Source organism: Lepisosteus oculatus, chromosome 21 (assembly GCF_040954835.1).
Source record: "Lepisosteus oculatus isolate fLepOcu1 chromosome 21, fLepOcu1.hap2, whole genome shotgun sequence".
NCBI classification, from domain to species: domain Eukaryota; kingdom Metazoa; phylum Chordata; class Actinopteri; order Semionotiformes; family Lepisosteidae; genus Lepisosteus; species Lepisosteus oculatus.
In genome coordinates, this window is record NC_090716.1 from 9,027,747 (window position 1) to 9,048,469 (window position 20,723).

General features: G+C 37.9%; 1 protein-coding gene across 2 annotated transcripts in view; it reads left to right on the forward strand.

The window, feature by feature from the left end:
• Positions 1-5,782: 5,782 nt before the first annotated feature.
• galnt18b (UDP-N-acetyl-alpha-D-galactosamine:polypeptide N-acetylgalactosaminyltransferase 18b) overlaps positions 5,783-20,723 on the forward strand; it is a 131,469-nt gene continuing 116,528 nt past the window's right edge. The window contains exon 1 of one of the 2 annotated variants that reach the window (XM_015338423.2): positions 5,783-6,375. In XM_015338423.2, coding sequence (XP_015193909.1) covers positions 6,138-6,375 — 238 coding nt within the window. In that variant the 5' untranslated portion in view covers positions 5,783-6,137. The remainder of the gene's footprint in view (positions 6,376-20,723) is intronic. The other variant, XM_006642499.3, reaches the window with a different exon arrangement.

Sequence of the window (20,723 nt, forward strand, 5' to 3'; positions counted from 1 at the left end):
ATGAACATGACGGATGGCTCAATTGTTTGTGCTCCTTTCCTGCTGGAATACAAATGCACAAGAAACCCATGAAGACTTCATTATGGAAAGCCTACATACGATTTTAATCAGGGATTTATAATGGGATATACAACAACTGGAAGGCACAAGCAGAGGAGATTTACTGAAAAGATTTGTAAAGACTCGCTAATTCAAATCTCAAACGTTTATTAGATTATTAGACGATTTTCCTTTTCTAATGACAAAAACACAGTAATAACCTCATATTCGGAAGAACACAAATATTGGGAAGGTATACGTTTTCCATAAAATGGTCCTTTATTTCCCTCTAAAAATTTAATTTAATCAATATTATGGAGCTTGTTAATGAGCTAAGGTGAAGTGATATATTACAGGCTTTCAGTACTTTGCTCTGATCGATTATACAGATGTGAAATTATATCAATTTAATTTTTTTGCCTGTCTGACTATAGGAACCACAAGCCATTGAGGATAAAGAGGCTTTCTTGCAGACTGAACGTCTTCACAAATTTCAGAATCTAGCCACAGGAGGTCACTGTAATTCCATATGGACGATGACTACTGAATATTTTTTCTACATCAGTTTTGGTCTTTTTTCTGTATTATTTTAGGTTAGCTGTAATGTTTCAATTTAGAAACATAGTCTGATTTCTATTATTTCACTTTTTAAAAAAATTAAGTACTTTCTGGTTTTGCTCTAACAGGGGTGTTTAGTTGTGAACTCTGAACTTCTCTGGCAGCCAGATACATTCCAGTGCTAAAGGGAATGTCCTAAAGTAAACTGACCGACTGAAGGAACTGAACCTTTTTAGTCTTGGAAAGAGAAGAGTGTGAGGGGATCTCTTAAAAATATCTAACATCCTCAAAGACACTCACAAAGTCAACCCAGCTGACTGCTTCAGAATCAAGAATGAATCACAACCCACAGGACACATGAGATTTAAGTCCATTTAAAATCAAGCAATGGATGCACTTCCTTACTCAAAGAGTTGTGGGAGTCTGGAACAAGCTACTTAGCCATGTTGTTCAAAGCTGATACTCTGATACTCTTGTATCAAAGCTGATACTCTGGTTTTGGCAGGATGTGTTCTTTGAATTAACCTGATTAACTATTAACAACCTAATGGCTGTTATCAGTTTCTACTGGCTCTACGGTATTCAAAGTTGACCTTAAAGCGCAATCAGTTTATGGCTGGAGTAATGAGGTGATCAGTGACTGTACTTTAATTTAACTGGCAGTTTTAGATACTGAAGAGGACGCTCATTTATCTTGTACAGTGTGTCTGAGCAAAATGTCTAGGTTTATTTTCTTACTGTTATTTTTTATATTCTTTTTTAATTAAAGCATAATCTATTAAGAACACAAAAGACATATGGGGAACAAGGCAGAACCCTCTTGTGGATTACATAAATGACTCACTGTGTTTACACTTTGATATTTGCAGTTTCAAATGATTTTTTAAGGTTTAATTTCTTTTTCTTATTTGAAGATTGGGATAATTAAATTGTCTTGGGATTTGAAAATGCCATGAACATATTTCACAGAATTTGCCAGGCTATATTGTCATCTTATTCAGATTCACCTCTGGCAAGTGTCTTATAAAACTACAATAATGTATCCAGAAAGGGAATTCTCATACGAATCTCCCCCAGGGGAATTCCAATAAAAATACAACAAATGAAATTCCCACTATGTATGCATTAATCTCCGACAGCGTGAATTACATTTCTTTCTGTTTTGTGCCTGACTCTTTCTTCACTGAGCTCCACCTTTCAGGTGACATGTTATCTTACAACTTCCCCCGAGCAACAAAAAAAAATAGAGAGAGAGGATCAATGAGTCAGATTGCATAATTCAAACCAAGACACTTAAGGAAAAGTTACAGCAGGCCTGATATTTAAGATAAGTAGCCATTTTTTTAAGCATATAAAAGAGCGATTTTTTACAATAAGATTTAAGATGTTCTCCATGCAGACCTGAAGAATGGCACGGACAAGTAACACATTCTTCCCAATAAAAGTGCAGTTTCTTTTGGGGCCAAATCACATAATTCAATTCAAAAAGGCAATGAAGGAAAGAATGATTAGATTCCTCTTTTCTCTTCCCGAAGTGGAATGCGTAATGACGAAAAGCAAAGCAGGGGTGGTATTTATGTAACGAGAATGATGACGTTATCTTGAATAAAGGCATCCATCCATCTTCCGAATCAGAATCACTATTTGCCAGGTCAGTAACATGAACAAGGAATCTTGGTGCAAAAACATTGATAGAAACAATCAATAATATTTATACTGTACACCTAACACAAAGAACACACACTCTACCTCCCGTATTCATGAGTCCTGGTTAAGTGTGGCCATGGCCATGGGTAAGAAGCTGTTCAGATGCCTAGTAGTTTTGGTTTTGATCGACTGGTACCATCTCCCTGAGGCACATTTTTGAAACAGATGGTGTCCATGATGAGAGGAGGTATTGACAGTCTTTTCTGCTTGCTTCTTCAATCTGACTTTACACAGGTCTTCAATAGAGGGCAAATGACTCTCACTGCACGGGGGACAATGAGTTGCAATTTGCCTCTAGAAAGGACAGACATGGTGCCAAACCAAACAGATGCAGAAGGTGTAAGAATGCTCTCAATAGTGGCTCTGTAAAATTGAATGATGCAGGAAACACAAATCTCTGGTGCACTTTCTTTGCAATGGCTTCACAAGGCATTCAAACCTGCTTTAACCACTTCATAGTGGTGAGGGACCATGAGCATGTGTCCAGCAAGCAATGGACACAAGGCAGGGTACACCCTGGATGGGACTCCAGTCCATCGCAGGGCCCACACACACACAGACACACACCCACTCACACCAGGGCCAATATTCCCAGAAGCCATTTAACCTACCAGTATATCTTTGGACTGTGGGAGGAAACCAGAGCCCCTGGAGGAATCAGCACAAACACGGGAAGAACATACAAACTCAACTCCGATCGAGGAGATAGGACTTGAACCCAGCGCTGCATGGCAGTAATGCTAACCACAGCTTTTACTCTTTCAGTCTTTGGCCTGATGAGGGTGTTTCCAGGGAATTAAGTCATTGCTGACATTCCTTTTGGTTTCTTCCTCGGTAGTCTACTATGCTAATGAGTGAGAAGAAAGATACACAAGATTACTTTCAGCACAATGAAATGAACGGCTCCTTGACGTAAAAAGGATACTCTTCATAGAATAATCAATGGCTCTCGAAGTGGATGCCACATCTCCCCAAATCGTACAGTATTGCAGACATGAAAACCACTGAAACACGACAGATCGCAAAAAATCAAGCCACTGTACTGTACATAAAATACTGCATAGGCTGAACCTATAGACAATAATGATCGGTTAAGTCAGGGCTTTGGAAATTGTCAATTGATGTGCTATTTGTCTAGACAGAAAATTCCATTTTGAAAATGCTTTCACAAAAGGGAAAAACAGCATTTTAACAGATTTTTTAGAAAAAAAACAAGTCTGCATCAAATAAAAAAAAAGACTTTTCTGTCAATTTTTCAGTCCCTTTGACTGTCATGCAATTCTGGTGTACAATTCTGTACGTTAGCAAGGATACGTGCCTGCTATCTGGTCCGAGGTTTTCAATGCCAAGTGCAAATAAAACATCTGGTAATTTATATATAATGTACCTTTCATCAAAACAATTCATAAACCCGAGCAGGAGACTTAATACCATATTAAAAAAAACTCTTACTTTTATGTCTCCGAGATTGCCTGAGAATTGACTGTATTGAACATCCAGAATGATTATGCATTTTGAGGAGAATGTTCCCATAGATTAATTCACTTTACATTTAAAAAACCATGTCTGTGACATGAGACGTTTGTCTGGTTCCTTTGCAATGTCATTACATCTTTGCTCTGTTTATTTGTACATTGGTGGAGGACGACCGGAAACATACAGTATTCTTGCAGTGTAAGAACAAAGCTCTGTAGATCCACATGACTCCATAGTCACAGAAACATGAAAATTTGACACTTAAAATATTGTCATCTTGAATAAGCCTTTGGCCTTATCATATGGCACTTATATATTTGAGCTGGCCCCCGTTATAAAATTTGAGTGCACTAAGCTAATTGAAAGTAATGAAAAAATAGAAAGGTTTAACAACAATATCCTGCTTCATATTAAAGATGTCATAGTGTTTTTGTCAAATTTAAGCTGAGATGTGAAAATTCTTTAGTTGGGGAAAAAAAGGAACGTAGTTGATTTTTATTTATCGGATTATAATATCTTTAAATACAACTGAATTTATATTTGGACCCTTTAACTTGAATATTTATATTTAGAAAAGTGGAACACTTACAAATGTTTGCTACTATGTTGCGCATGCAATTTATAAGAGTGTTATTGTAAATTCGATACAATTTACTCGTTTAGGGTTCGAATGGTTCCATCTAGTGGTCAATGCGAGTATTCACTGTCCACACTTTAGTTCATTGCACATCGTACACACTACTGGGCTACATTGTGCCTATTATTCCTTCGTAAAAAACTATAACCCCTGCGTGTAAGGGTTAAAAATTCAAAACTGCATTCGCTTCTGCAACGTGTTCTAATAGATCTATTGCAGACAGGTGTAAAAACTGTTGTAAACCACGTAATCTGCACTGCACTGCATACATTAAACTTGAACATATCAGTTTTTACATATTAATTAAATGAAACTCTTAACAAATTTGCAGACTTTTGAAGTTCAGGTTCCTAACAAGATCATACGAAACCAACAGCGGCATGATTTTGAACCAACTGCTCATGAAAATGAGTATTTTTGCTGTACGGTTTAAATCGGGCAGTCCTGGCTGTCGATTTTAGTTTACGGAGAGTAGGATCTACACAATTGCACAAGCAAAATGTGACGAAATATTGGAATATTGAAAATATTGCACGATAATACGCGATACATTTTGTTCTATATAGCATCATCACGGAATGGTAAACATATCAGTGATCTCAGCAGCTCAAACTCGGCAATGAGGAGAATGTCCATCAGCAAACAGTCACCGTGGCATCAGTAGCAGCAGTAAAAGCGTGATTTTGGCCATTTCTAAAACTTTTAAATAATATTTGGGCGATGCATTCAGGTCAACATCCGTGAATGCCTCCAGCTTTTCACTGTCATGAGCTACTACCGTAACGCCGCAGCACGATTCAGATATCCAAGCACACCCCATTCAATATCTAATTACTATCAATAACGCCCTGAAGCAGTTTGTCGATATCACCGCCTGAACGAGGACGGATGACCCTAAAAGACAATAGCGTTTAAAGGACTGCAGGGAATGGAAAAGACAGAACCCGTATTGTTGTCATGGCACATCTCTCCCGGTAAATCGGACCCGGTTTCCCAGAGTCTGAGCAGAGGTGTCTTTCATCTTCACACCTGTGATGTAATCGGCGCCGAGTTAATGGACTTTGTTCTTCGAAACGACGGCCCCAGCGATCTGAACAGCACAGTCCTCGCAAGTTAATTCTATTTAACAAAAGATATTCAGGGAATCTGCATTTCCGCCACAAGCCTTTCTACCTCTCGTTCGCTAGGCTCTAAAATAGGACTTCTCCCCACTTCAAGTAACCAGGTCCCTCTTAAAATAGCTCCAGATCGGCTATTCGAAGAAAACGCCGACTGATGTATTATCTTTAAAACCAAGACACACCCTTCTCACTCCTTATTGGACCTGTGAGCGGCTGAATCTGAAAGTTACTGCCTCTCACGCACGTCTCATTGGCCGCCAGCCCCGTGTCCCGAACTGCGGCCAGTGGATGTGGTTTCAGCCCCGGTTGTCCGCGATGGAAAGCAGCGCGCAAGAGGCGGTGGGAGGAAAGTTTCACGCACTTTGCAGCAAGTGATCCATGTTTGTGCTGCACCTCTTCCTTTTCGAAAAACGCAGCAAGCGGGGATATTTCTCAGCACAGCCCCGTTGCGAAGGGGAACTGGAGGATTGTGTGGTAGTCGGAATGATTTTGCGTATAAGTGGAAGGGACAGTCAGTGATACCACGGTCTGAGTTTCTTTCTTACTGCACTTGTGTTCTAGGGCTTCATCTTTTCACATCTATATGGAGGGATCTCAGGATGGCTTGCACCAGGAAAACCAAAACTTTGGTATCTACTTGTGTTATCTTGAGCGGCATGACCAACATCGTGTGTCTGCTGTATGTCGGATGGGTCACTAATTACATTGCGAATGTCTATATCAAAGTTCAAGAGCCCGTCCCGGAGAAAAAGTTGGAGGACGACAATAAAGGGGAAACTTTGAGGATTATAGAAAGACTTGATCGACTGGAGAATGTAGTCAACCAACACATACAAGGTATTGATAAACTCTGCATTACTGTACTGTAACCGTTGAAATGATATCCGTGTATAATATTTTATTCTCCAAATATTATCCTTACTTTGATTTCTTATTTACTGATTCGGGGTGTTGTGTTCATGCACCAAAGTGCCAGGATCCCATTTTTCACTGGAGTCTTCTTGTAGGGTCTTATACCATAAAAATGTGTTGCGGGAATTGGAATCTCATAATTTAGGGAGGAAACCTTATATCGCTGCATGTATTGTACTTAGTTGTGTGTGCACCCAGTCTACGTTATCTCGATTAGGGTAATCAGAGTATGCACACGAACTACAAGTCCAGGGTCCTTTTTCAATGTAAACACGTTTGTTTCCCTTTGCCTTGGCCATAATCACACTTAAAGAAGCGGTTTGGGATGTATTGCCCCATTGTAGAAATGCAAGATTCTCGTGTACTGACACTAGCCCCCACAATTCACACGGCGCTTGTTTAAAAAAGGGGGAGACTTTTCTTTATAGAGATGCGAGAATGCGCTCATGAGTTTTTATTCAGAAGCTCTCATATTTCCTGAAAACGATTAACTTTAGGTTGCAACCAAACATTGCTCCATAACATTGTAATAATGCGTCCAAAAATAAAATGTATAATACTTAATAATGCAGCACACCGTCTCACCACCCAGATGATTATATAACATACTCCGTATATACAACCAGTCTATTTAATCCTTATAAATGTGCGATTATGTATATTACAGTACGAACAGCAAATTTAGGACGAACATAAAGAACTTTTGCTGCCAACTGTTAACTTCCAAGTCCTGACCGTGGCTGTTTAATTGGCAGTTTGGAATTTTTTTTTGTGTCCATTTATGACTTGAGTGACCGATACAGGTAACAGTCTGATATAGCAGAAATGTAGTGTTAAATTCTATTCTTGCTCACTATGATTTAGGTTTAACGTCCGAATTCTCTAGCTCCACTAGCTAAAAGTTTAGCGGCTGCTGTGACAAACGCATTTTTTCTTATACAGTCTACACTGTCTCCATTCCTCAATACATCGCTAATTTGGGCTGCTATTCTTTTAAACAGCATTCTGTAAATCTCGACTCGTCTGTCACGTCGTACTACAGAGCATGCTTACATTTAATCTTTAGTTGTTCCGAACACCAGTTGAATACATTTCACATTGTAGGTAATGTTTCGTGTTTAGCTTTCAGAATAACGTTTGCAAAGCCGTAATAACATTTCTGAATCTTTCAGTATCTTTTTACATTGGTTATGAGTAGGCAGTCATTTAATTACTCGATAACATTTTCTCATCATTGTTTAATTCCCTACAATGAAGTTCTCATCCAACTGAGTTAACAAGGTACTGCGCAATCGTAATTTATACACCAATAAGAGAAACCTAGTTACCTAGTTAATGCATTTTGTAAATGGTGTAAACTTTTGAAATTGCCTCTCCTTTTGGAGGATATAATACATGTAAAATATTTCTCTCAAGTTTAAGTTACTCCATGGAAATTTAAACGTGGTAACAGCGCAGCCAGCCTGCGTGTCAAGAACTTTGTTCTGAAACACCTCCTTAAAGACCGTAATACAGTGAGTACTTGTAATGCCAATATTACCTTAGTGGTAATGATGTAAAAAGTGAGAAAAATGCATTACTTTAAAGAGGAATTTATATTTTAATAGCAGCGCCCCGATTTTAACAGAATAATGTCTCAACAGTTCGGGATTGAACAGTGTAATAAATAATATAATAATACTTTAGGGCACTGTGCTATTTTAAAAACGTTACTGTTAAGAGAATATTGATTTAGTTGTAGAAGTTTCTATAAAATATAGAGTGCAGATAGTAAGAGTAAACACTTAATGCCTTATTTAAATGTTTGTTTCTACCTTTTCAAAAAGAGATTGGTTTCCATTAACGTCCTGAGCTTTTGACACTGCCATTTGTTTCAAAAGCAAGAACTGAGGCAGTAATTGCGATCTAAGCATTCAATTAGCCGTAGAACAGATTGGGACAAATATATTCAAGAGAAGGATATTCATTTAGGGCAGAAGAGAGACTCTGAACTGCTGTATTAATTGCGACGAGTGCAATGCCTAAGTGAAGTAAACCTTCCATTACTAAAATCAATAGGACATTTGCAACAGGCTGATCTTTGAAAGGGGTGTCTAGAAAGGTAACACACTGTATCAAACTTCAGAGATCGAGCTCTGTGCGCACCACGAAAGCACTTCAAATGTCTGTCAGCGTCCATTCCTTTCTGAAGCTCAAAAATGTAATTGCACGGAATTAGTGGAGAGAAATCTGAGTGCCGTGAGGACGTGAGAGTGTGGTTTCTTGGACAAAAAAAACATGCACAGGCAGTTTTCCAGCATGAACAGGTGCCCGGATTGAGGGATAGAGGCACCATAAGGTCAGTGTTTGAATCCGTGTGGAAGTTACTACCCCAAAATTCTGCTCAAGCTGTCAGTAGACATCACACTGCTACACTCCGCTTCACTCATTGGCCACTAAAAGCAGGCTGTAGATCTATTTTGTATTTCATGGAGTTTGTTACCTGTCCTTATTGTTTCATCGGGCATTTTGGCTTAGGCACAACGAGGTAACAATACAAATGTAGATATACAGTTAGCTTTCTCTTGTACTTAATTGGTTTTATTTTGATAACCAACCGGTGACATAGGGCTCACCTCTGTAACATCAAAAAGATAACATCACTCTCTTGATGGTCACTGCTTTGACACTTCCAACAATACACAGAGACAAGCAGTTTGAACTGAGACCTTTAAAATCCTTCTCTACCAACAAGCCTATCAAATTCTAGTACTTTAAATTGTTGATTACCTTACTTTTTCCTTCTTATCAATTTTTAAGTTGAAATGTGCTATTTAAATTAAATGTATTATTATTTCTTCCTTTGCTGTGATTTTGCAAACACAAGATTCATTCCAATGCCTTTTATACATTAAGGATTTTATACCTTTGAACACGGAGTCTAAACCTCTTTGCTATGTAAATTGGCTACTTGTTGAACACAGATTTGATTCTTAATGTCTACTTATGATCTGAAACTCGTCTGTGTACTTGCTGGAGTCTGGTTTCTTCTTTCAAGCTCCCATCTAAAGAAAATGGGATTGCTGGGTGCCCAGACTCTTTGTCTAGAATGGCTAATTGATTACTGAGTTTCATTAACTATGCAGCTAATGCATGCTTACATATTCTCATCTATTTTGAAATAAGTATTTTTTTATCTTGTTGTTTTAAAGACTTTAGACATTGGAGGAAATTGCAAATACAGTCTTACATTTTTCTTTCTGTTGTATCCGGTTTATGCATTCCCTTACTTGTGAATGCTGCTGGGAATTGTAACATCAATTTCAGTTCTTGTAGACAAAAACCCTTTGTATTGAAGCACACTGAGAAAACCTGGCACAATTGATCTTTGTGATTTTAGCACTTAGTGCCAATGCCAGATTATACTGTTGGCACATGATCTGATTTAGTTCACCTGGTTCATCTTCATGACATTACTGACCTTGCAAAGCACAACTGTTCACATGTGCATTGTTACAATATTAGGCAGCCAGCATCAATAGCTGTGAATTGGTAATTTAATAGCAGACCCTGGTATCTTAAATGCACTGGTTGGCTGAGTCTGACGCAGAGATTGGCTTGTAAAAGTATTCTGTAGTCACTCCGGTTGATCTTTTTTCACCCTTCAGAGTCAGCTTCTGGCATAAGATACTCTAACTGCAGACTTTTCTGTTTCTGTTGCATGATTTCATCCTCTTTGTGCATTGCATTAGTTCCTTTAAATAAAACAGTATAGAAAAATCATTTTTTGTGTCTTTTAGAAAGTTCTAAATACAGATTGTATTTCTACATAAATGTACACTGGGCCTCTTAAATGCTTTTCTTTTCAAAACGTTAATCCTGAAGTAAACACTGTGCATGTTTTTGTCACTAATAACCACAATTAACATCGGAAATGCAGTGGATGAGTCCTAGTAAAGGTTTTAATTTTAATCTGGTCTACAAGATGCTCTTCTGTGTCTAAAACACAGTGGTGTATACTTGCAGACTTTAGCAGTGACATCTTGCTCAATTAACTAAAACGGAAAATGTTCTGGAAAGTTCTCTTATTTGATTCAGTTCCATTTGAGCTGCTTTGAGTCACAGTAAAGTGATCCACCTTTTCAGAATACCGTCACCTCAATTTTTAGGGCTGTTTTTGTATGTTACACAGCTAGTTTTTTGTCCTGTCACTGAGGACATGATGATGCTGGATAATTGCTGTGGAAATTCTAAGTCATTGAAAATAGTTTCCAAAGGATTTGTAATGGTGAGTGAAACTGTACTAGTGATGGTAACCAACAATATCTCTTCCTGTCCTGTAGGATTTTGAACGTCTGCTCTTTGTGTTCTCACGCCACCAGTGTTTGCTGTTGGTGCCTCCAAAGTCATCCTTACAACGTTTCCAGGGCCAGCAAAAACAGCATACCAAAACTCAGATTTTAAAAAAGATTACTCTAAAATGTAGGGATTACAGTATGCAGATTTTACAGAGCTTGTCAAAAATTGCTTTGACTGTTTCATTCATTTCGGGATAACTATGCAGCTTATACAATAATTGTTATTAAGCCTGTGCTGCGCTTGTTGTAAAACAAAGCTTTCTTTACCAAGCTCTTCCGCTCTGCTTAATTATTCTTATTTTAGATAAGGCTCAATGCACAGCCACCCTCCCACTGCAAACTGTGTTCTCACTTCTTTTCACTGCTCCTGGCAGATTTAACAGTTTATATGAATTTGAGAAAGTGCCTTGAAACTCTGTTTGTATAGTAAATGCAGAGAAACAACCCATTACTGAGAATGTTAATGTGGAATGAACCATCATCTATTTAAATTAATAGCAGCAGATAGGGGCCAAAAAGCAAACGGATGCCTTTGAAAGGATAATGGCAAACAATTAAAACTTACGTTTAATTACTATTCCATCCATCTGTTTTGTCACTGCTTCATCCAATTCAAGGTCACGGGGAGAGCCCGAGCCTATATCGGCAAGCAACAGGAACAAGGTGAGGTGGGTACATGCCAGTCCATCGCAGGGCGGACACACAGACACACACACACTCGCACCAGGGCCTACTTTCCCCAAAGTAAACAAACATTCCAGAGTGTCTTTAGGCTGCAGGAGGGAACCAGAGCCCCCAGTGGAAACCCAGGTGAACACGGGGAGAACATGCAGACAGCACCCCAGGGCCCCAGCCCTGCAAGGCCGCTATGCTAACCACTGTGCCACCGTGCCCTCATTGATTCCTATGAAAACTATTATTCAATATTCAAAAGTAAAAGGCAACAGCTATCTTGCCAATTCCAATCCTTGGGATTCCTGCACTTGTTGAATTTCATTTCAGCTGAGTTCTTGGTTATATAATTAAACAACCTGGGGGGGCTTAACAGGTCTTTTATCCAATTTGTCTTCTCCTCAAAAGGGGCTAAGTTACTTCTAAAATGTAACGTTTAACAGGAAAATTCCTGGCATGAATCGAAGTGTTCAAACCTGTCGCCAGTGGAGGCCCAGCGCTGCTACGGGATGTAGTCTGGGAGTGGGCCCTGTGCTGCAGAATACCACAGGCCTCGCCGGGAATGAGAGGTTTTCTGATCATGGAAATCAATCATGTTATTAATTAGCTAAACGAGGTCTCACGTGGGCTGAAATCCCGAGAGTGCTGGGGTTTCAGGGAACCAAATATGTTAGCTTGGGATAACATGTTTCACAACTTTAGAGGAGTTTGTAGTGGTTTGACTGGGGAGTAAAATAACACCCCTCTAGTTGACAAGACAGTTGGTGGGATAGTTTAGGGTTAAGTTAATTTTTCTGATTTGGATAGAAGCAGAAGACATCCTTTGTGCAGACTGGCAGCAGGAAAGCTAGAATCATCCTTCTACGACATAGCAACTTCAAAGAAAAGTGGACAGATAAGGCCCTTCTGACTTAATGATTGATGTCTAGAGACATTGAAATGAGAGAAAACTGAACCTGAGCTACAGATTACCCAGCTGGGTACATTATTGAAATGAGTTCCAGAATTGTTGATGAAATGTGTGCTTGTCTTAAGGAAAATCATGTGGACTTGTGTTCCCCAGTCTATTTTTGTTAACAAAGCTCTGCTGAAATGACTTATTAAGACAGTCAGGGGTCAGTGGTTTAACCCAAGCTAAGTCTGTGCGAAGTAATGATGTCAATTTATCTAAAGTTAGCTAAATCAATAAGTGAAATTGAGTCGTTAGGTCAGTTGGAAAACCTTCATGTTCTTGATGAGACAGCTCAATTGTGTACTTGCCCAGCTAATGAAACACAAAGCAGGATGTAGAAGGAATGGATTCTTTCAGAACACTGCAAGCAATGAAGCAGAAGAGGAAAGAAAAAGAAAAACAATCACAGCTTGGTGTGGAATGTGCTGAAAAGCTGTGGTCCATATTTACTCAGGTTCCAGGTTTCAGGTACTGTACCTACAGTATATACACAGCAGTTCCACACTTCCAGTGCTTTCAGGGCACAGTCCTGCAAATTTTATTGGTCTCTTTAAATTGAGGATGGTATTAAACCAGGGAAGAGTTTAATTGGTCAGGTTAAACTGAGTGAATAATCAGTTTAATTGGGTAATTAAGAGTTCAGGTGGAATGAAACCCAGAGAGCACTGGAGCTGAAGATCCAGTGATACATACTCTCCAGCAGGACAGGCTCAAGAGACAAACCCTGCTGGTGTTATTGTTCTCTTCAATCCCCCACACCAATGAAACCAGCGAAAGATGATATTTATGATGCAACATGTAGATAACTAGTCAATTAAGGAGTTAAGAACTAGGTAGGAACGGAAATCTGAAGCCATGAGGAATGCTGGGTGCCCCTGTTTGTTTGGACTATAAATAGAGTAAAAAAAGCACTGTTTTGCACAGAATAGTATAAAAGGCTTTCCAGAGTGTCATCATCTTTTTATCGTTCTTTTTCCCACAGTGCATTTATCAGCTCTGTTATGTTGGAGAAAAGCACTTTACGGAGGCATTAGTATAGTAAGGATGAACGGGTCAGTTGTTTGAACTCCTTTCTAAAACACTTTAGGTTTTGAGGAAGAAGAGTGAAGCTGCTTGATTCAGCTGAAGCAAATCACTGGAGATTTACAGACCGATTCAAAGCCAAGAAGTTTCCAACGTACAGCAGTGTTAAATAGACGCAGAGAAATTCTGGAGAAAAAATAAGTGAAATGGCACCTGATATGTTGCAGCCTGAGATGCATATAAAGTTGTTTGTCATTTTTGGAAACCTGTGCAAACCTTTGGACAATAGTTTCACTGTGACTAAAAACTTACCAGTCTATTTAATTTCCAAGACATTCTTTGTATTCAAACACAGTTGATGTCTAGACTTGCCAGCACCATTGCAGTCATGGTTTTTAGTGACTTTTTAACATTTAGTATTACATGATCATTTAAATGTAATTCATGCAATTACATTTAAAGGCACATATTATGCAGAATGTTTAATGTCTTAAAGGAAGACTGTGTATTAAAGCATTACATTATTCTAATATAACTGACTCTGGTTACTCTTGGATTAAAATCAGAACATAATATTCCATGGAATGGAAAGTCTGACTTACAGTATTTAATGGAAGGAGTTGGGAGAAGAGAATAATAACGATACCCAGAATAAATAAGGTCAAAATAATTATCACAAAACACACACCTTTTAAGGGAAATTGAGTGGTCAAACACTTCGTTTGGAAAATCCATGCTCAAACAATTTTACAGCAAATACTTTTTAAATAAAGAGGTCTTTTGTAAGAAAGAAACATGAACCAGCTCTCACATGCATAAATTTAAACTGACAAAACTGTAAACTGAAAACGGGTGTTTTTATGTCAAAAAGTTAATTATAAATGTCATGAAAGCCTGCTTTTTAAGTAACTGGATACAGCGAATCTACATTAATACAGACTGTGTTATATCACTAATTTATTTTGTTTTGAAATAATCTAAATGGAGCCTTTAATTTTAATTATCTTCCTTGAAAAATACACATGCCCTTGATATTGTTAAAGACAGCAAGAGGTTTGAAGCCTGAAGTTAATTCATGAAGTTAATGGTAAATACCCTATTATTAATCTGAAAATTCAACTGGATAATGTTTGTTTTTGGTTTAATATTACTAAACTCACAAGGTGATGTTGTAAAACAACTTTTGCTTTAATAAACCAAGTGCACTGGTATTTTTATGTCTGTTCTTTAGGAATTCCTGTGGTTATAAGTGGTTGAAGGAGGTTAGCAGTTGTTTAACCCATTAAGTTTTTGCCAGGACTTTTTTTAAAGTTTTGCTAAGCTTGTTCTTAGAGTCATTTCCTTGGACAACAAAACAAAGAAAAAATATTGAGGCAAAACAGCTGGTTTTAGCAACAAAAACAACAAAATTCTTCTAAGATGTATGTGTTTTTAGGTAGTACTTGTTAAATAACACATTTGGACCCAAAGTCCAACATGATGCTCATTCATATGTATACAAAAAAGTATATAATCTGAAATTTGCTTCTAGAGGTGAATTCTAGAGAACCTGATTTTGCCTTTAGCTCCACAACTCCTATTCACCACCACAGTTGGAGTTACCTGTAGTACAGGAATGTGTTTGAAAGACCCTCCATTAGCATACTGTATTCAGAGCAGTTGACGAAAATGCATTTCACCCAAGTAGAGCAGCATGTGATTTTATGAAAAGGAAAGATCAAGGCAGTTCAATTTTTCACGCTTCCCTCTCCAATTCTGAGATAAAACAGTGTCAGAATGAGATGGCTTTAGGAGCAGGTTTCCCAGAATCCATTAAAAGCTGAAAGTTGAGTTTTCACAGTCGACAGAACTGTCTGATTACATTGTCACGTACGGTGAGTGACATTAATGCTAGAGCCTGCACAGAGCAGTATGATGTTCATTACAGGTGCTTTAGAAATTCACTAGGCTGTAGAATAAGCTTTCTTACTTACTTTCTTACTCCCAACATACACACAATCCAGTCTTCCTAACAGTATTGTAATCAGAGCTAATAATGCTATAGTTTAACATTTGGAGCAGGCAGCATCAGAAGCATGTCTGCCATATTACTCATCTTGCCTTGCCCTGTTGCCAGTATGACTCCACCCAGGGATGTGACTCCACTGAATCTGAAGGCTCTTTGTCACTCATGATGACTGATGCACTCTTCCATTCAGCTGTCCAGTTTAGGGCTGAACCCAGCTCTTTTGAAGGGCCTATTTTCAGTCTGATTTATGGCTGTATTGCAAGAGTTATTTCATGGCAATCTCAAAGAGTTCTGTTTGACATAGACAGTGCAAATTCCATTGGCCATTAAGACAGGGGCTATTAATCAAGCAGAGCCTCTGGTGTTAAAGACAGTTATATTTTTAGGTTGTGCCTGCACATCAAACTCAAAAAAGGGGGGAAACAGGTATTGTTGTGAAAACAGCTTAAAGAAGTGTTTTTGTATCCCCTCCAGTTACTGTATTTTCCATGATTTATTTTTCTTACCTGTTTTGATGCATATCTTTTGTGTGGTATGTGTACTTTAGCATCCCAGCACAATACTGCATTAATGTGATGGAATGAGATAGGATATGTCAACGTTTTCACAGGTTTACTGCACAGGGTCTCAGAACAACTAGGCTCAAATTTGTTTCCCCTATCAAATGTTTCAAAATGTTTAGCTCCTTTCTTTTTCCTTCATAACATTTTTTTTTTCTGGAGCAGTACTTTGGTAGCTGCGATACATCGATAATAAATATTCAGAAACAACAACTAGAGAGTTATCAAGTCTATTAACATAAGAGCTCAAGGGCAGAGGCTACTGTCCACCCCTGCTGCATACGTTTCAGGTTTTGAGGAAGTGGTTGTTACAAGAATGGAAAGAAGGGCCCCCTTGAGTGTTGACTGTGTGAGAGTCTACAGGCAATGCGGTAAACAATTAATTGCAGTGGGATTGTAATACACCAGAGAATACTTGCAAATGAAAACAATTAATTATGAAGACAAGGGATACTGGGAAACTGAGGAAAACACTTCTATGTATCACAAGGCTTAACCTGTTCAAGACTGCTGCGCTTATATTGGAGTCCCCTGGGACACCATTCTACAACAGGATGTGATGCAGAGAGTAATAACTTTAAACAGGTGATGTTGCGGACTAATTACACGCCTTGTCCAATCACATCAATATTTTTTTTAAAATATGTAAGCATGCTTTAGTGTAAGAAGTAAACTAGAAACTAATACAAATAGTAAAATCGAACTACAGCTGTCTTAATTTAGTAAAAAAAACTTAATGTTTACTTCAGTTTCTTGTTAGCTGTATTTCATTGTCAGTTTGCTGTACAGAATACACTTTCTTGAGAGACGACTAGAATCTAGTCTGAGCTATACCACCTTTGATCCTAACAAAATAACAGAAAAAGCCTGTTACTAAGTATTATCACATGTTTTCTGAGAGCTGTATGGGTTTTCCACAATCTGCTTTGGTATAGAAAAGAAAACTTTCAGGAGCACTGCACATATAGCTATAGACTTCAAACCTTATTAAGCACATGTGCAGTGCTCCTGAAAGTCTTTATTTCATATAATCACCACTAGTGGTGGGCTCACACTTATTTTACTTTTTCTTTAATTTAATCTCTAATCTTTATTATGACATTTTATATATTATATATAGTTGTATAATAAATGTGTTATATGTATTGTAGCATAGTGAAGCTAAGCCATAGGACATTGTAGCACCACAGTGTAAAATGTATGGTAAAACATGGGAGAAAGCTGAAATACTGCATTTAGCATGGTAAAAATTTATATAGGACAACAGTGCTTTAGCAGACCCGGTGATTTTTCTTATAAACCCTGGCTGCATGCTGTGGTCTCAGCAGCTTTCAGTGAATGATTTGTATGATTGTTCAGTCAATGTTGTGGGAGTGCCCTTCTCCCCAATGAGCTGTAGATCAATCTCCAGCCATCTCCTACCTCCTGTGTCAGGGCATTATAAAGAATTAGTTTTCCTCTTCCAGTCTGCAGCTTTAATAACTTGCCAGTAGGGAACTACCATGGGATCTGCCTCCTAACTCATGAAGGAAAAGTGATATTTCCTACATTACTCTGTCTGGCCATAGTTGATGAAAATTGTGCATCTAAAAACTGCAGAGAACCCTTTTCATTTTATTTGAATCCCTCTTTAATTTTTTTTATACCACAGTCAAGCAATGCCTCAGATTGCAACTTTCGTTCTGTGTATTTCAATAATTTAGAGCAGACTTGGAAACACGTATGCAAAATACAGAATTAATGCACCTCAAGGCAAAAACAAAGAGCTCCATATTAATGAGCCCATAGGTTATTACTATGTGGATGTCAAGGAAAAATACAAAGAACTGGAATTAAGCAGCTGGTCTATTTCCTTTCCCCCCTTGTCTTCTGGGAACAATGTGCAACACTGAGCATTCATTAGTTATTTTATATTCTTCATACCTTCCTTTAAAAAGATCCACAGAATGTTTGAATATTAATATAGTTTGGTTGGTTTTGTGATGTGTTTTTATCCTGTAAGTTACAGCCACTACAAGTAATTTATTAAGGGGTGAGGTATCGTGTTTTTACTTGATTATTGAGGTCCTGTAATTCATAGGGCATTTCTATTATAGTTTGTTTGAATTCTCTAAATAGATCCTGCAGTTATTTGTGGAGCAGCTTGCTTGCAAATTAAGGGTTGCTAAAGTCAGCAGTGTGGCTGCGTATTTTTAAAACGGAGCTGAGAAAACATTTTTCACAAAGCAAAATCTAACATATTTGCCCAAGTAGCCCTGCTCATTAGGGAAGGCCTAGCATCACAAAAGGTAAGTGGTAGAGTAAGGTGCTCTGCATCTGTGGACTGCAGCTACTGTTCTCCAAAGTGATTCAGCATTCATATTATTTCTAAAAATAACAGTTTGTGTCCTTGCCAAAAATGCACCCATGCTCTGAAAGAATTGTTATGAATGATGACACAGTTCCTTACTCTTACTTAAGAAAAAAAGAAGCTGAAGTCATGGAAACAAGGTGCAGTACCAGGAAGGATGCAATGATCATAACATATTTTCAGAGATTACGGGACACATGCTACAAATATTTGCAGTTGAGCTCAGCAGCCTTAAATGCAATAGACTGCTTTTCACTGACTGTGAGTCAGGCAGTGCTGACCCTGACCTAAACTCTGAACTTGCTGCAGGTTTCCTAAGTGACTGAAGTGATCTTTGGTGCACAGATTTGGTGATTTAGTAGGTCAGTGAATAGCATTTGTATGATCAAAATTGTATTTCTTTCTTGGGGTTTGTAAGGAGAAATAAGATGCTGTATAGAATTATTGAAAGGAATTTGAAAGAAAAAAGGTGACTTTGATCTTTGGGTACATTACTGTGACTGATTTATAAGGGCCTCTGTTCTAGTGCGATTTCAAAGATTTCCATTGGTGCTTTGAGAATTTATATAGGGAAAAAAAATAGCATTGGATCCTATTACAAGGTTATCAGGCAAACATTAGATGGTGATGGGGATTATGTAAACCATTGAACATTATTTATAAATCCTTTCTTAAGGTATAGAAAACCAGTGCAATAAGTTAAAATTTCTGGACCTACTTGTGCTACTGTAAATTCATTGGTTAAACTGTACTAATGTCTTATAGTTTTAAGTAATATTACAGCCACATGTCAGAAGAGGTACTGACATTTTTCTGTTGCACAGCATTCTTCTTGGAGATTATACAGTATTCTCTATTAAACACAATAGTATAGGGCATTCGTTTGATTTATTGTACCGTTACAGCAACCTGCTGTAAAGGTAAGGAAAGCAATTTGTCTCCTTGATTAGAAGATACTTGAAGTTTAGCAGCCCATGTCAAACAGGAATCAAGCAAAAGAACAGGAGCTACGACAAGGTGTTGGACATCCTGTGCTCCATTTTCTCCATCTCCATCTCATTTAGGTTGCAGCTGATGATGAAGAAAGTGAATATGTTCTCGCATCTCTGTCCTTTATGTTTGAACTCCAAACAGAAGCAGAACCCACACTGACAGATATAAAGAGCTTGCCTCAGTGGGGAAACCAGAATGTAAGTGTGAAGTTCTCATTATCAAGGAGGAGGAACCTATTACTTGCTTGTTCTCAATGGTGAGCCATCACAGGGAGCCCTGTCACACTGGCACTAATTTAGTGAAACGATCATTTCAGGGGATTCAAAATGAATTTATTTTTTGTTAAGAAAATTATTCTGGAGCCAAGGAAACCAGAAGTATTAAATCAGGGTTCATTGTGTTCAAAAAGGCAGCACATCAGAAAACATACCCTATTACATGGCTTGGAAGTTATCTCTGTGTATTTCCCTGGATCATAAGGTGCTATAGGATTAAAAAGAGCAATGGCATTGTTTCTGACAAACAGTGTCTGGACAAACAATAATCTTCTATTTCACTTTCTTAGGAGAGCTTATAAAAATGGGACCAAAGATGAAAAGGAAATGTTTTTTTGCTGTTAAGGGTAAACAGACCTGAATATATTCTATGGAAATTAATTTTGGGGGAAGACAGTCTTATGATACTAAATCCATCTGGTTAGATGCGTTCTCAGATTATAAAAACGCATTAGATGCAGTGCTTCTAGTGAAGTAAATCAGCAAAGAATTGGACTGAGGAGACAATTGATTAAAGTAAGAATATGATATTTGACAAGGGAAATCTGAAAAGAGATTATCTGGTGGAATGATTAGAGGTAATTGAGGCAGTTTGAATGACACAAATGACTGTGTTTCTACTGGAAGAAAGGAATACAGGAAAAAATAATTCACGGGATGCTTTGAATCATAAATCAGCCTGATACTTCTTAAGGAGAAACTCCACACTGAAAGTGTTATTACAAAAAGACACATGGCTTCTACGCTGTAAAACAAGTTTACAGGGTAGCATTTCTGTGCAAAGATTAAATCTGAAAGCTATGCTTTAATTCAGAGTGTGTTGATTGTTTAGAACAGTGTAATCTATAATCATAATGACAATAGTTAAACCTATTATATGTTAAAATTTAATTTAAAAAAGGTAATGGAATGTAAAAAAGCAATTTCATTTTAGTGTCAAATTCTGGGAAGCCTCACAAACTAACCTAAAAAACATGGTTTTCAGAATGCAGTGTATTATATTTTCACAATTATAGACTTAATTGAAGTAGAGCACTGTCCCTGTTATCTTTTCTTAGGTTTTGTCTCTGTTATCTTTTCTTAGGTTTTGATGTAATTTGTGG